The 17867-nt window shown below is 44.9% G+C and overlaps 1 protein-coding gene across 3 annotated transcripts in view; it reads left to right on the top strand.

The window, feature by feature from the left end:
* The window catches only part of CDH16 (cadherin 16), a 1158846-nt gene that overhangs the window by 167840 nt on the left and 973139 nt on the right, over positions 1-17867 (top strand). For all 3 annotated transcript variants that reach the window (XM_069653297.1, XM_069653307.1, XM_069653286.1), the window contains exon 5: positions 3951-4089. In XM_069653297.1, coding sequence (XP_069509398.1) covers positions 3951-4089 — 139 coding nt within the window. The remainder of the gene's footprint in view (positions 1-3950; positions 4090-17867) is intronic.

Genomic DNA, 17867 nt, shown 5'->3' with positions numbered 1-17867 from the left:
CACTTCATTTTTACATGGTCCTGACAGGCTTTTTTTTTCTTTTAATGTGAGTCTGAGGTGAGCTCACTGGGACGCATTGTTCTCTTTTTATTTAAGAAAAGGCGGCCCGATGTTAAACATATTGCACTGCATTATATGAGAGGTAGATACGCATTGTTCTCTTTTTATTTAAGAAAAGGCGGCCCGATGTTAAACATATTGCACTGCATTATATGAGAGGTAGATTCATATCTGGCCCCCACCTTTTCCTCCCTAAGTGTCCATTTCTCTTTGGGCATGTGACCAGGCCATCTACTTGGACCAATGTTTATTCTACCCTCTTCCTCCTAGGCTTCAAAAAACCATGTTCATGGCTAATGGACGGTTAATGTGAAAATTTGACCTTAAGGGTAATTTCTGCTCGCTGACTTATCGGTATCACTGACTTTCAGAGCTCTGATAAAACCAGCCCAAAGGTCTGGGGGCGAGGGGGTCACAGTTCCAGATACAACCAATTCAGTTACATTCTCAATTCTGAGAAATAACATTTAAATTTAAGAAACATATTTATACATGACATTTTGGAATGCATCCAGTCTTGATGTCAAGAAATATATTCTCTCTTTACAGAATGGTTGAACAGAAATAAGTTCACTCTTGGTATTATTTACACAGATAGGCCATAGTTACGTAAGGATAAAGTGTTCAATTTGACACCAAGCGAAATAGGCCTTTCTCTTTGTAGGCTGTCATTTTACATGATGGAAATTAAGTCTCTTTATTCCTGATGAACGCATTCTGTCACTTGACTTTATTTCTTAAATGTCAGACATTGTTCCTCCGTTTTATCTTCCAAATGCACAGTGTTTCAAAGGTGTTTTTTCTTTCCATGTGCACTGCTGCAGTTTTACATCATTTCTTTACATTTCAATAGGCCTTATGTCGAAATCACTGTTTTGTACTTGCTTTTACATTTCTACGGAACTCCACATTAGCCAGCTTCACCCTCACAATAGGGGGCTTGCATGGCTTCTCCATCTCTGTTGTTCTGGGGCTGTGTTTTCACCCCACAATAGCAAGGGTGATAACAAACAATTTGTTTCTATGTTTGATCGAGGTCCTGGGGAAAAAGAAATACGGCAGACTTCAGGTGCAATCGCTCTTAATTGAGGCAATGAGCAGTAACCTTTATTATTGGCCTGTTCATGAGCAGCCTCGAGGGAGCCAGCATTGCTTTCTAGGCAAGATGAGTTCAGTATAGATGTGTCAGTCAATGTTGGATGTGGTGATTGCTGAGGAACAGGGTTCATAGGAGGCAACAGATCCACGGCTGCTCTTTATGAGCGATCAGCTCTCCCTGCTTTCCCTGCTTTACCAGCCACATTAAAACTTTGGAAAATCTTGTTGTCATTCCTAAGCAAGTAAATGTTCATTTATGCCAAAAAGTAAATTTCAAAAGATTTGCAAGCTTAAGGAGTTTAAGTCTCGGGAGGATAGCTCATTGCGGCTTGGGAGGATAGCTCAGCCTTGGAAGCAAGATGTCACGGAACAACACAGGTTCGAACCCCGGGCCATGCTTAGAAACCTCATGGTATTAAGCACATAATAAATAACCAATCATATCAATCATCATATCATAAGAACGATGTGCACAATGAAAGTACACAGAGCATAGGTTTGGCATAATCACTCACCAATACCACTGGGAGAGTCCAACATGCTTTTGAAGGAGCACTCTGCGTCGGTTGCAAAAATCTGATGCTGCTCCCACTCTGCCACAGAGCCCCAGCGGACCACAGCAGATCAAATCTGCTCAACCTATCTGCGTTCCGCAGTGCTGGGCGGTTTAAGAGTCTGTTACAGAGGAACGCTGCAGTTTGCCAGTCCTCCTTGCAGCAAGCACTGAAAAAATACTCTGTCCCCAGAACAGCACAGCACACAGTAGACCACCTCTGCTCCACCTCTCTGCGTTTACAATTCAAATAATATTTACTTTGTGCTCATGAAATAGAGGGTTATGCCTTATCTTGCTGCACAGAATGTCAGTATGATGAAAATGGAACTCATCTTAAGAGAGATGTGTAAAAACACTGTTCCCATTTTACGGAGAAGAACCTCCAAATGGAAGACTTGTGAAAACCCTGAAAAGATAGTATGATGGTGCAGTGACGAACATCACTCCCCTGAGCAGGGCACTAGGGGTTATTGGACTCTCTCTATGTGAGGTACCATGGCGTTCTTCTGGCATGGTGGGAGTGTGGTGGGGTTCTGGATAGATGGATGGAAAAAGTAGCACGAGTCTGGATGGAAGGGTAATGGGAAATTGTGTGTTCATGAGAGGGGCCTTTGAAGGTAACCACCCAAGTGACTGACAAGCTGGGCAGTAGGGAGTAGATCAGGGAGTGAAAGGGCTGAATCAGCAAGAACATGCAATGTTGCATGGACACCGTAGGCACCATGTTAAAGGGTTTAGGGAGAGTAATGGCTCATCATAGCAAACAGAGGCGTCGCAAGGGGTCGATGGGGGCTATAGCAGGCTTTTGGTTCTTGTCCCAGATAGAAGCTCAGGGGCTACAACCAAAAGGCTAGCTAGCCCTGAGTCCCGACATTAGCGTAGCACTGGATCTTTTTGAAACCTAGCAACACCCCTGATGGCAGACATTATGAATGTGGGCGAAGCGGATAATGTTGTTTTAAGATCAGGAAGCACAATGGCAAGCAGCAAAGGTCAGAGCGTTGTGGCTTGCTGCGTGATGTGCCATTGCATTCTTTGAGTGCTCTGTTTGTTTTTGCGAACTCAACATTTATGTGATCACTAAGATGGATGCGTGGGAACTGCTTTTCCAAATCTAGTCCTTTTCTTTCCTGGGTATATGGCCTTCGATCAGCCTCTTGCACTCCCCTGTGCATCTGCAGAGTGGATCACATGTGGGGGAGGGGGACTGAACCCAGGAAAAGCCCACGTGCATTTGGGATCATTTGGAAAAGAGGGTCCGGGGAAGTAGTAACTTGCCAGATATGGCCGCTGCACGGCAAAAGCAAGAAATAAATTATGAATATTTAGGCGAGATAGCGCAGCCTCGTGGATAGCTTGGTTATGCATGTTTGCACTTTGTAATTAGGCTTATAGTATATGTGGGGTGAGGAAAAGCAGCCCCATGTATATCATGTATACTTGTTGACTGTACAGACTGAATGCTGCAAGGATTCACACTTTATATGTTTTGCACACATTATATGCTTTTCACAAGTTGTAAAGTTATGAAATGTTGTCAGGTCTCCCGACTTTACTATATGTTTTGCGTGGCAACATGTGAGTTATTCATGCATTGTTTCATACATATTAATGAATGAATTTCGTGTTGGGGATGTTAAAACATATATTGTTCAATGTCACATTTTTGCACGTTAGGAGTCACTACCTATTTGTGAAACACAGATTCAAATGTGTTTGATAAACAATAGGCCTGTTTGCATTTGAGTACATTCCAATCTGGTGCTACTTATTTGTCTTCAAAAAGTAAGTAGGTGTATATACGAAAATAGTCACCCAGCCTGGTTACTAAATAATCATTGCATTCAAACTGTTTAAAATATTTGAGTGCCTGGATAGATTGTGTTTTGCTAGAGCCACCAGGTGACAGCATTTTGAAATGTGTCCGACTCACAAAAGGCTGCAGTAAATTGGGTCAGTCAGGATAAGCCTCGGTCGGCCTCTTGATAGGTAGGTGGGCAGGCTGGATGGATCTGGTAGTTTTTCCCTAACCGTCCATATATATATATCTCCATGCGTGTACAATCACTTTGTAAACTTTGAACTGAATGGGGAAAGAGCAGATAATCGAGTCGGCCTCACTCCTGGCAGGGGCCAGTGGCCATTGCCACAGAGTGAGCTTTAGAGTGTGGTGGTCAGAGGCTGGAGACCAGCAGAATAATAGACCTCTCTAAACACGTGTTATTGTGTGCCACAGGTGACGGCAAAACATCAGGACGAAGACTCGTTTTCTCAAGCAGAGACCATTGAAATAATCGTAAAAGACAAGAACGACAACGAGCCGCACTGGACGGAGGACCTCTTCTATGCAGTCCTAAGCAAAGGCACAAAGCAAGGTAAATTTGCACACCCTGTCTTATATTTTGCAAAACTCCCCCTCCTTGCATAGAGTCCCCCACCACCTAGTCCCCACGTTCCTCCCAAAAGTGCATCTCCTTCCTTGAACGTTATTGATATTTCGGGCCGATTCGCAGTTGGTGACAAAACCTTCAAGCCAAGGCTCCAAGGTTATCTCGTTGCGCCACTGCGCGTAGAGCCTGTTCTCCTCTTCAAGGTAACATGGCCGCATGTGTGGATGTGAGTAGTGAGAGTGGCATGGCCTGGCATTAGTCGGCCCTATTCATTTGCGGTAACTGAGGCCGCAAACAAGGGGGCGAGGATAGTAAGTGTGTGGCTGATCACTTTGCCTCGTTGCTCAACCGGTTCTTATAGCTGCGCGACCGCTCGCAGGAGTCACTACAAAGCTTCCCGCACTCCAATGGTCAATGCTAAAATGTCAGGCGGCTGATAGGCTCTTTTTAGACTCCTTATCACTCAGGCTCGCTGTTCTATCCTTAGTCCACAGATAAACTTCAAAACACATTTTCAGATTACAGCCCATTCCCCGCTGTGGTGCTCGAGAAATTGAGCATGATTCCGCATCCACAGGGAGAATGCTTATTTCTTTTTGAAACAATGTGATTGATTGCCAGTGTTTCCTTCTCTCAGTGTGATACTGAGTGATACATTCTGAGTTCTATTGAGTGTGCCCATGCTATGCGTGAAGTTTCGTTTCCACCCAAAACACCTGTGCGCACCACGCTTTGCTTCTTGAGCGTGCACGGGGCAGTGACTGATGTCAACAAGATCTCTTTCTCAGCAAACCCAAAGAGTGCGATCCTTTCAGTAGTCCCCAATTGTGCACCCTTTGCAAAGTAGATCTGTGTGGGGTGCCTGCTTTCTTCCATGAAGGAGGCACAGAGGCAGCAGGGTTGCCGATAGGTGGGTGTTGCCACAAGCCTGATAGGGCTCGGGCACGATGAAGTGCATGCCCCTCGAGCCTGCCCCTGTCCAGCAGCCATTTTGCATAGCCTCGATATTTCTCTGTTGATCTGCCAGCTTCTATGCCCCAGTCTGCACTGGCTTGCCTGGTCCCTATGAAGATTTCTCTGTTTAGTTGGTTACAATTGGGGCAGCGTTTGCTGCTGCACTCTGGGCTCTGCACTGTGCTCGCAGGCAAATACAGATAAGTATAGATACATGCAATCTAAGCAAACAGGCCACCTTAGGAAAGCCTCCAACACCATCAGCACAAGACTCGACATTTGTGATTTTGGACATCAAATACAGTTGTAAACAATTGAAAATACCCTTCAGACGAGCATTGATGGTTGGGGCTTTTTTTAATTGGAAGCACCTTAAACATTTCCCACAAATATGCAAGGAATTATCAAGCATAGCGTGGGAACCAGATCCCACCAAAGTGGGCTCCCCCGAGAATTATGTTTGAATAAAAGGCTAACATGGTGAATATATAACACACTTTCTATAAAAAAAATTGTAAACAGCCAGACAAATAAACAAAAGATGTAAGTCACAAACATTGCACAGGAGCATTTCCCAACGCATTTCCAGGATGCCTTTCCTCATAATATATGCCAGTATAAAAAATATGTGCACACTGGCTGTGTCCATACATTTCCATGCACGCTGCAAATATCACGCATAACAACATACTCATGGTTGCCTAGCACCTAATGCTAGTAATTATAGCATAGGACAACCTGTGCAAGTTGGTTTTGCCAGTGTAGGCCAGTATCCCCACATTGGAACATACTTCTATTGGCATTGCTATTATAAATGCCATGCCACAATAAGGGAACATGTCCAAACGTGTTGTACCAAAATGTGCCAGTTTACCCTTATGATAACACTTATCATTTTTGCTTTAACATAGATGGGCAGTAAAAAATGCCAGGGCACATTAAAAAAAGATGTAAGCTAGATGGGCTGCACCAAAATATGAGGGTCTAGCCATGAAATAACACTTATCAAGCTGCTTCATCATAGACGCGCAGTATAAAAGCTCATGCCACAGTAAGCAATTATAGCTAGACCTGCTGCACCAAAATGCCAGTCTAGCCACATAATAACACTTCTCATGATAGATTTAGCATATATGCCCAATAAAAAATGTCCTGCCACAGTAAGATATTGTAGTTAGAAAGGCTTCTCAAAATGCTGGTCTAGCCATGTAATACGGTTATCATTCTTGCTTTATCAAAGATGCTCAATAATAAACGTCATGTCATATTAAAATCTATGCAGCCCTTCATAGGCCTCACCCGCTGCCAGCGACATGCAAAAACACAAGCACAAACAAATGTGCTCACTCATTCACACAGAGAATACACTTGCTCATTCACACATGCACCAATACACCCGCTCATTCACCCAGACAGCCAGCCACCCATACATCATACTCTTGCTCACTCACACACGCATACATACACACAAAACAACATACATTCATAGATACACATTTCTCTTCTTACCTTCAGTCTGGTCCAGATTCTGCTCCTCACCCCCTCCCAGGTCGAAGGCCCTCTGGCTCCTGCATGCAAAAACAGGCACCAGGAAGCACAGAACGCTTCCTGGTTCCCGCACATGCGCACATGAGTCAAAGCGCTCTGCCTACAATTCCCCAGGCCATCTGAATGTTCAAAGAGGTGCAGAGGCACCCGCCATACACTTCCAGACTTTCCGCTGCCCAGCCCTCATCACCAAAGGGCCATGCAAGGCTGGGGAATCAAAACAATCCAGGCATTGCATGGTTCATTGGACTTGCCATCTGGGCAACCTAAACTTTCAAAGGGAAACTACGTTTCCCTTTGACAGTTAAAGCCAGCCAGGAGCCCCCCCCCCCCCTCAGATGCAGCAAGCAGTTCACTGGGCTGTCTCAGGATGGCAAGTCCAGAACGTGCAGCGACAATGGCAGGTCGCATGCCGCAATCTATTATCGACAAGCGACCAATGAAGACAAGCTTCACAACATGAGGACAGATCCTCTAGCACAGGACAGGCCCTGACAGCATGTGCACAGATCTCAGAGTGGTGTTTATCATCAGCAATTAAAGCAGAAATCAGTGTAATACAGAGGCAGGTGCTCACTCCAGTCACTCTAATCCTGTCACAGAACGAAGCCACAAACATCACAAAAAGTCAAAAATGTAGCAGGACATCACAAGCATCATGACACTTTGTGCACCGACTGCATAAAGTTGAAAACATTGCATGCCATAATACAGTACAACATAGCACGAGACAGTGAAGCGGAATATTGTGAAGATGCTTGTGCCTATGTATTGTCTTCCTTACTCTCTCGTAGATACATTGTACACATTGTGCAACAAGCATCAAGGACTGGCAGGGCAGGTGCATGTGAGGGAAGTTTCCCACATTTCACCCAAGTTCCTTGCTTGGAGTCTTGGCAGCCATGGACCTCTAGGTTGAGAGCAAATGGCTACTGAGGGCAGCATAGAGCATCTGATGACTCCCACTAACGTGCACAGGTGCTGCGCCCCGTGGGTCCTCCTTGGAATTTATGGAACAGGGCAAAGAACAGCACTTGTCAGGTTTTCATCACATTAACAAGGCAGAGGTCCACTCACTGGACATATGCCCCACAAACCTGCACTGGTGATTTCTGCAAGCTGCCTTACTTTGGGGGTCTGTGCTAATAGGGGCTCACTGGGAAAGAGAGTGTGAAAGATGTTGGACTGCCTCCCGGAGATACAAAAGTTGGGAGACCTTACCTTAAAGTGCATATGATGCACCGCATGCCCAAAAGAATGGGCTCTCGTGCAACAGATGTGTACCTGCCAACAGAAGCAAATGTAGGCATAGGCCGAAGGAACCCTCTTCCTTCTCTGTGGTTTCCGAGCTCACCTGGTGTTCGTCCATCTCCATGATTGTCTCATTGCTTCTGCTGATCTTTCGGTTTTCTGCAAAATGCGCCCTGGCAGGATGGGCCTAGGTTGCATAAACAAAACAACGGTTTCAAATATGGATGCCCTTTTGCACTTATAGCACGTTGCACTAAACCCTAGAAAGCATTGTGTGTATTGTATATGTCTCTATGCCATGTATGTATTGCATAACATGTGGTTCCTTGAAAGAATTGGATCAACGTGCCCGTTATAAAAATCACATATATGTGTTTTTTATTAAGAAATGTTTGAATAAATTAACAATATGAAAACGTAGAGGTTATGTGCAGTATTTGTCTCTACAAACTGCATTTTTCCCAGAGATAAGCAAACTTACCTGTACACTAAGAGGGAGGGGTAGCCGAACACACGTTTGTTTTGTTTGTGACTATATGAGCCCCATGTCTGAGTGAGACCCCGATAACAGAAAATAGGGGTTATCCCATTGTATAAAAAGGATGGACGTAGGGCAGGCCTCTGCAATCCGTGGCCCTCCAGATGTTTTGCACTACACCTCCAATGATCCCTCACCATTGGCTAAGCTGGCTAGGGCCGATGGGAGTTGTAGTTCAAAACATGTGGAGAATCAGAGGTTGAAGACCCCTGACATAGGGAGACAGGTCTGTGTTTTTGAAGAGATAAGATGGCGCAGGTGGGTCGTATGTGTATGTGATGGGCTTTTCATCGGAGAAACCTGGCTGTCAAGCAATGCAGCACAATACAAAATGGGCTGCAGTAATGGGGTCCAATAATATGGATGACTTTAGAAGGATAGACTATTAAGGGCACACCTGGAAGTTCTTTGTAGAGAAGGGTCATTGAGGGTCACAGATGGGGACACATGTTAGGGCGTGAAAAGGGATCTTTCATTTATATATCTGTAGTTGGATCTATAGCTGTGCCCCAATTGAAGCTATAATCCTGTGAGATTTGCAAAATGTGATCGTTCTAACTGCACTGTTGAGTCCCGGGGTCTTCCTCAACGATTCCATCCATTGCCTTCTTTTGCTATATGAGAGGAAGCCAAAGGATTTTCCAGTTAATGCCCCGTCGAAGACCTCACGTTGGCAACCCCTATCAGGTCTATTTTTTTAATGAAAGTGCTTCTGTACTCTTTAGAAGCCTAGTGCAAAATAGCTTGGAGCAGAACAAACACGTGGGGCCTGAGACACTGCTTGGACCAATTTGGAATTTGCCGAACCACCAAGCAATTAGAGCACTTCAGCTGTGTAAGGTTTGCATATGAGAACACTGGAGGAGACAATGAACATGCCAACACAGGAAAGGTCATCAAACGTGCCCTAGAAATAGGAAAACAATATTTCTATCCTGGTTTGGTTTTCACGTCACACAATAACCACACTGGAAATATTTATTTATTTGAAATGATATTTCTCCAAAGCGCTGTACATAAAACGGATGCAAAAGAATTAACGTATATACAAGAGATCATTTGTCATTCAATAAGAACTTAGAAGACGAGTTTAATGAGAGTAACAAAAGCCAGAAAAGGTAGGCAACAAATGAACAGTGGCGTCGCTGGGGAGGTGCTGGGGGGGCCGGTCCCCCCTGTGAAACCCTTTGCCCCCCTTGTGCCCTCCTACCTAAGACGAGCAGTCAAAATGTTCTCCCCCTAGTTTTGTCTGTGCCCCCCCCCCCTACTTTTGTCTTTGGCCCCTTCTGTGCCCCTCCTAAATTTGATTCCTGGCGACGCCACTGTAAATGAAGCAAAGTCAGAAGCCTAGAGAGAGGAATTTATTGAAAGATCAAGAAGGCAGGGAGACACAAGAGTCTAAAGAAGTCTAAGAAGGGTAAAGAAGCCACACGGATGAGGAAGTAGAGAATACATGTGAGATTGACAATAGAAGAGATTACTATGACGGGAAGCATGAAGAGAAGACAGCGCAGTAAGATAAAACGAAGAAGGAGATTGTTCCTTAGAAACCTTGAGATCCCAATGAGGTCTACAAGTGTATTGGAAAGAAAAAGGGAGTCAAGCCTGAGGAGGTTTCCGAGAAGCGACAAAAGAAAGAGAAGGATACAGAGAAACCACTGAGAAACGGAAAGAACAGAAGGAGAAGAATCAGGATGAAGAAAGGAGAAAACATCAAGAGGAGGAAGAGATGAGTAAACATGACAAGAAAGAATGTTAAAAAACATTTTTTTAAAAAAGGCCCACACAGGTTGATGACTATGCTGGAAAAGGAAGGTATGTGAATGAGTTAAACCATCGAGCGCACACTGTTATGTGCATTGTGTCTGTGGGAATACACAGTCACTGCTGGTGACAGTCAACAGCATGCGTGGGTTCTGAAGTATTCTTGCACATTATCGCGAGCTCCCACACTGCCCACCAGTGAGCATCGCCAGCTTCCACAATGCCCCCCAGCAAGTATCACATGCTCCCACACTGCCCACCAGCGAGCATTACAAGCTTCCACAATGCCCCCCAGTGAGCATCACCAGCTTCCACAATGGCCACCAGCAAGCATCACACGCTCCCACACTGGCCACCAGCGAGCATTACAAGCTCCCACACTTTCCACCAGTGAGCATTGTGAGCTTCCACACTGCCCACCAGCAAGCATCGCAAGCACCCAACCTGCCCAACAGCGAGCATCACAAGCTCCCACACTGCCCACCAGTGAGCATCACCAGCTCCCACACTGTTCACCAGTGAGCATCACCAGCTTCCACAATGCCCACCAGCAAACATCACACGCTCCCACCCTTCCCAACAGCGAGCATTAAAAGCTCCCACACTGTCCACCAGCGAGCATTGCGAGCTTCCACACTGCGCATGAGCAAGCATCACAATCACCCACACTGTCCACCAGCGAGCATCACAAGCTCCCACACTGCCCACCAGTGAGCATCGCCAGCTTCCACAATGCCCACCAGCAAGCATCACAAGCTCCCACACTGCCCACCAGTGAGCATCACAAGCTCCCACACTGCCAACCAGTGAGCATCACAAGCTCCCACACTGCCCACCAGCGAGGATCACAAGCTCCCACACTGCCAACCAGTGAGTATGACAAGCTCCCACACTGCCCACCAGTGAGCATCACGAGCTTCCACACTGCCCACCAGCAAGCATCACAAGCACCCACACTGTCCACCAGTGAGCATCACAAGCTCCCAAACTGCCCACCAGTGAGCATCGCAAGCTTCCACACTGCCCACCAGCGAGCATCACAAGCTCCCACACTGCCCACCAGTGAGCATCACAAGATCCCACACTGCCCACCAGTGAGCATCGCAAGCTTCCACACTGCCCACCAGTGAGCATCACAAGCTCCCACACTGCCCACTAGTGTCTTGATGAAGAGGCCCTGTCCATTCAATCCTTAGCATCTCTGAGAAAAGGAATCACGTTCCTGTGCTATGCGAATTGTGAGGAAGTTTAAAAAAAAAGGAATGACGAGTGTAAAAAATAAAACAATCCACACACAAATAATCAGAGAATAAACTGCAATGTGAACGACTCTTCCGCAGCCTCATCGGATTTCCGGAACAGTCCTGACTTGTGACTGGCACATCCCTACATGCTTTTCGGAAGCACAGTCCTGGCTTAAGACTGGCTTTGGTGCAGCCTAACCCTGTCTTTCAGAGGCACAGGCCTGACTTGTGACTGACCAGTCCCCAGCTTTGGGGCCAGTTCACAGGCCCAGGGCTGAAAGAGGATTGAGACTTAAATAGCGATACAGGCCTTTCAGAGGGCCAGGTGCCCTGTTGATTCCAATCCAGGCCATTCCACTTCTCAGGTTATCGGTTTGGGCTAGATCTGTACTTTAAGTTTCCCTTCAGAATGTTACATGGGTCAGCCCATGGGATCAAGAATGGGGCAAAGATTGTGTGAAGATCACAGTGCCACTGATGTCTCATAGTGCACAGTCCAGGACTTAGCAACAGGGATGACATTACATACTTCCCGTGGAACCCTTGCAAACTCCCTTGCCCCAGAAAAACTCCAAGCATCTAGGAACACTGTGCGGAAAGGTCCCTCCTCTCACCGTAGAATGAAGGGGTGGGCTTTTGCATTCATCTTTATTAGAATGAGTTTGGAAAAAGAATTGTTCAGACACTGTTTTGGGTATATGACCTGTGCAAGCCATGAATGCTGTGAGAGGGAAGCATAGTGCAGGCAGTAGGGGTGGAGTCTGAGTGAGAGAAAATCCCTGTGCAGACCCAGAATGGGGTGATGGGGAGCAATGCACAGCTGGCAGTTAGAGGAGTGGTTTGGTGAAGGGGAGAAATGTGCATCGCCTGTGAGGTGTGGGCGAGGGAGGAGTACCATGCAGGCAGTATGAGTTGGATTTGAGTGTCCTGTGCAGACACTGAGTGGAATAAGTGATGAAACAATTCTGTGCAGGCACTGATTGAAGAGAACTGTGCAGGCACTGATTGAAGAGAACTGTGCAGGCACTGATTGAGGAGAAGCGACTGTGCACCCAGGAAGAAGGGTGAGCAACGGAGAAACACCCTGCAGACATTATAAGGGGTGAGCGAGTCAGAACACTGCAGACATGGAGTGGAATGCTGAGCAAATAGTAAGTGGAGGCGAGGCGAGTAAGGGGGGAAGCCTTCAGGCAAAACAGCGTGCTGTTGGGGAGAATAACTGCACACACAATGGGTGTGGTGTGTAAGGGAGAACCACGCCTCATAAAGTGAGAGGCATAGAAGCATTGCATAGCTAGTGAGTGGCGGATCGGTGCTATGTGAAAAGCCACTGGGTACAAACCTAGCACTGCACAGTCAGACAGGGCGAACCACTGTGCAGAAAGTGAGAGGGGAGAAGCAACGCAGAGCTAGGGAGTGGTGGTTAAGTGCTATGTGAAAGGTGAGTGGGTAAGAACCTGACACCGCTCAATGAGTCAAGATAAACCACTGTGAGAGGGGAGAAGCATTGCAGAGCCAGTCTGTTATGTCTAAGTGCTATATAACAAGTCAGCGGTTAAGAATGTAGCACTGCACATTGAGACAAGGTGAACCCCTGTGCAGATAGTGAGAGGGGAGAAGCGTTGCAGAGCTCGGGAGTGGTGGATAGGTGCTATGTGAAAAGCCATTGGGTACAAACTTAGCACTGCTCAGTGAGACATGGTGAATCACTGTGCAGAAAGTGAGAGGGGAGAAGCCTTGCACAGGTAGGGAGTGGTGGAAAAGTGCTGTGTGAAGGGTGAGTGGGTAAGAACCTGGCGCCGCTCAGGGAGTCAAGATGAACCACTGTGAGAGGGGAGAAGCATTGCAGAGTCAGTGGTGAATAAGTGCTGTGTAAAAAGTCAGTGGTTACTAATTTAGTACTGCACAGTGAGACAAGTTGAACCACCATACAGATAGTGAGAGGGGAGAAGCGTTGCAGAGCTAGGGAGTGGTGGATAGGAAGGTGAGTGGCAAGAACCTAGCACCGCTCCGTGAGTCAAGATGAACCACTGTGAGAGGGGAGAAGCATTGCAGAGTCAGTCAGTGGTGAATAATTGCTATGTAAAAAGTCAGTGGTTAATAATTTAGCACTGCACAGTGAGACAAGATGAACCAATGTGCAGAGAGTGGTGGATAAGTGCTATGTGAAAGATGAATGGGTAAAAACCTAGCACAGCTCTGTGAGTCAAGATGAACCACTGTGCAGATAGTGAGAGGGGAGAAGCGTTGTAGGGCTAGGGAGTGGTGGATGGGAGGGTGAGTGGGTAAAAACCTATCACTGCTCAGTGAGTCAAGATGAACCACTGTGAGAAGGGAGAAGCATTGCAGACTCAGTCAGTGGTGAATAAGTGCTGTGTAAAAAGTCAGTGGTTAAGAATTTAGCACTACACAGTAAGATAAGATGAACCACTGTGCAGATAGTGAGAGGGGAGAAGCGTTGCAGAGCTAGGGAGCGGTGGATAGGTGATTTGTGAAAGGTGAGTGGGTAAGAACCTAGCACTGCTCAGTGAGTCAAGATGAACCACTGTGAGATGGGATAAGTAGTCAGTGGTGAATAAGTGCTATATAAAAAGTCAGTGGTTAATAATTTAGCACTGCACAGTGAGACAAGATGAACCACTGTGCAGAGAGTGGTGGATACGTGCTATGTAAAAAGTCAGTGGTTAATAATTTAGCACTGCACAGTGAGACAAGGTGAACCACTGTGCAGATAGTGAGAGGGGAGAAGCTTTGCAGGGTTAGGGAGTGGTGGATAGGAAGATGAGTGGGTAAGAACCTACCACCGCTCAGTGAGACAAGATGAACCACTGTGAAAGGGGAGAAGCACTGCAGAGTCAGTCAGTGGTGACTAAGTGCTATGTAAAAAGCGAATGGTTAAGAATTTAGCACTGCACAGTGAGACAAGGTGAACCACTGTGCAGATAGTGGCAGATACGTGCTATGTGAAAGGTGAGTGGGTAAGAACTTAGCACATCAAAAGAATCACAACTAATACTGCAGCACGTAAAAAAGAATATTCTGGCCAGAAATCCAAATTCATCAAGAGAGGCTATCCTCCAGAGATAGTTGAACAAGCTAAAGAGAAGGCTGATGTAATAGATAGAGCAACACTACTTCACTCCATTCCAAAAGAAAAGGGGATTCCACTCCTCTGTCAGAATTGTCCAGACAAAGTTTCCATCTCCATAGAATTATCACAAACAATTGGAAACATCTACATCATGATCCACGACTTCAAAAATGTTTCCCTAAACCTCCTATGATGGCGTATAGGAGAGGTAGAAATCTAAGGGACAGACTGGTGAAAGCAAAAAACAATACCCCTGATAAACAAATGACATTGGCAACACGTAAAAAGGTTACGTGCCCATGCCTACAGTGCAGCAATTGCAGTAACATCATAAAGGGTAATACCAGCCAACATCCACATACTGGACAGAACATTGCACAAAATCTATGGAGTAATCTATGCAATGAAATGCCCATGTGGCATTTTATATGTGGGACAGACCAACAGATCAGCATGGGAAAGATGGTTGGAACACAAATCAAACATACGTACCCAAAATGTAAGTTCACCAGTAGCGAGACATTTTAAAGAATATCGGCACAATCTCTCTCAAATCAGGTTTGTGATTCTGGAAGTGGTTCAGGCACCACATAGGGAGGGGACAAAACCAAGAGGCTTGCACAGAGAGAAACACTTACTGGATACGGTATACCCTAGTGGAATGAACGAAGAGTTCAGTCTTCACTGTTTTGTGTAAACATACTGGACTCTATCTACACTTGGTGAATTGTATGGACTCAGTTATGGGATTATGTAATACCTACATCGTATACAACCCAATTTTCTATCTGCATTTTTGTAAGGATTCTTTTGTTGTTTTCAAAGGGCACAGTAGTTGAGATCTTTTTTTATTTACATTTCAATCGTCTTCGTACTCATGCTATGGCTGCTTGGGGCCATGTCTTCTGATTTTGTTTATATCCATATATATATAAATATATATATATATATACGTTCTTTGAGTTAAATATATCAACCTTATGTTTTGATACATTGTACATCAAATTGATGCTTACGCTCAGTGCCTATGTTTAAAAAAAGTTTTATTGTACTGCATATAACATGAACTAATGTGCAGATTAATGGAGAGTGATCTGCAAATGTATTTGAACCTAGGTTGCAATAGATATTAGAAGGACATTACCTTGAATTTCTCCTGAGCTTTCTTTTATTTGGGTGTTTATAGCTACAGTTCGTTCTTGCATAATCCTTTCTATTTTCTTTACACTGTTTTAATGCTATTTATTATCTGCATTTGGGTATTAGTCTAATCACAATTAGTCTTTCCGTTTTGATATAAGCCTTTTTCTGTAACAGTGGTGCACACCATTCGTTTTCTTTCCAGTCCATTTTCTATGTTGTTGATCAATGTTTAGGAATCTTTTTCATTTTTTCTTTTAGTCCTCTCTTTATGTTGTCCTGCTGCCATGACTTCCACAATCAGCTCTGCCCAGTCCTTTTTCAATGTCCATTATCTGTTACCATGAATGAATCTCAAACACCTCATGATCTACCAAGTCCTCTATCACGGCAGACAGCCCACACTACATAATATGAGCGAAACTATAGGTCAGAACACTACAATACTGTCTTTTGATGGCCTTCTTACATTGATGATTAGCAATGCGCTACATGTTACCTCTGTTTACACGCGGTCAATGCACAGCATTTTACTTATCCTTATGCAATATTCTGCGTTTAAGTGATGATGTGAGGATTACCTTTCTGAACCTACTCGCCCGTTGTTTCTATGGACGTTTGGCATTCTTTGGTCACTACTTAATGAGAACTACTTGCATTGCGGTAAGGATTTTAGCTATTCTTCGTGCATTCTTTTTGACTCACTTTTGACGCTCACCGTATGGGTTACTTATTTCTTCCTTTTTAGCTTTTCTCCTATTTTTCTCATATTACTTGTCAGAATTTGGCAGAAACAACTTGCTGAAGGTAATTCTTGTGTTACCTTTCTAGGCAGTCTCGCTGACCCGCACTTGTTCACTCTACAAGTTAACAACCTGTCTTGATTCAATTATCTTCATCTTTTGTCTCATTCTTTTGGTCTTCCAGCTGTGATCCACATGTGACACAAATGACTATCCTAACATTCTCTGTGTTATGCACAGTTGATGTTACAGGTACGTACTATCCACCATGTAGTTCTATACTTTACTCCTTACAAGTGTTCGCAGGGTGCTCCTGAGAGTTTCTGTTGGTCTTCTATGGCCTCATATCATTCCTGCATGTACACATGCTCACACTACGGTTTTCTTTATGAGTCATTCAAATTACAAACTGGGTCCTATGACCCATTTAACTACACACCTGGATCCTCCTTTATTACAACATTAACATCTATTTATTTAAACAGGCACTTGGGCCCCCAATACGGTTGCAAATTGCATTTAATGAGGTTTATTCAATCCATTATCAGAAATTGACTCTATGTATATACATTGTATTAACTTGAAGTTACTTTGAATTGACAATCTGTTTTACGTATTCATTACGTTGTAGACCTTTTCAACTGCACCTGATGAAGGGAGTTTGTTTCCCAAAACGCGTTGTGCTGCTAACCTATGAACATAAAAGAAGATTTGGACAAAGAACTTATCATTGACTTGTGTCATCTCTAACCTTTCACAAAACATTGCTTTTTACTTCGTAGATGAATGTCACAATAGAGTAACTCTTTCGTACAACTTGTTGACTCCTTTTTGACAAAAATATTGGCTGGCCTTCAGAGAAAAGGTGCACAGGGGACAGAAGTGTCTGACACCTTTCGGACACCATCTGTTTTTCTAAGCACTTAGCTCTGCACAGTAAGATGAGATGAACCATTCTGCAGATAGTGAGAGGGGTGAAGCAAGATGCAGATAGTGTGTGGTTAATAGGTACTATGTGAAAGGCGAGTGGAAAAGAACTAAGAATGACAATGCCATCTTCTGGACACTTCCTTTTCTTAGGAGCGACCATCACCGTCACTCAAGGAACTTCTTATGAAAACTCCTTGCTATGCTGCTGTCCCATATTGTCTGCCACTTGCTAAGATATAGCCCGTAATTCCACTGTGGTCTCCACACTCACAAAACAGTGAAACATACTATACTATAAGAAACATATCCGTGATACTGACGTTTATGCACTCTGCATATGCATAGTGGGTGTGTGTTATGTCTTGTGCGTCCCTTGATTTGGCCCTGTATGAATGCTTGCTTGATGACATGACTGGTGGAATGAATGCCTGTGTAATGCTGTGCTGTGAGTGCCCCTGTAAGCTCCATGATTGTCAGTTGGAGTGAAGCAGCCTGTGAGAGTGGAGGCCGGTGGATGTCTTCTTGTACTTCCTACTTACCTTTGGATATACCTATTGTGT

The sequence above is a fragment of the Ambystoma mexicanum genome, chromosome 1p (genome assembly GCF_040938575.1).
Source record: "Ambystoma mexicanum isolate Mex_15411 chromosome 1p, UKY_AmexF1_1, whole genome shotgun sequence".
NCBI lineage: Eukaryota > Metazoa > Chordata > Amphibia > Caudata > Ambystomatidae > Ambystoma > Ambystoma mexicanum.
Note: the sequence above shows the minus strand (reverse complement) of the source record. Positions and strands in the feature narration are given on the sequence as shown.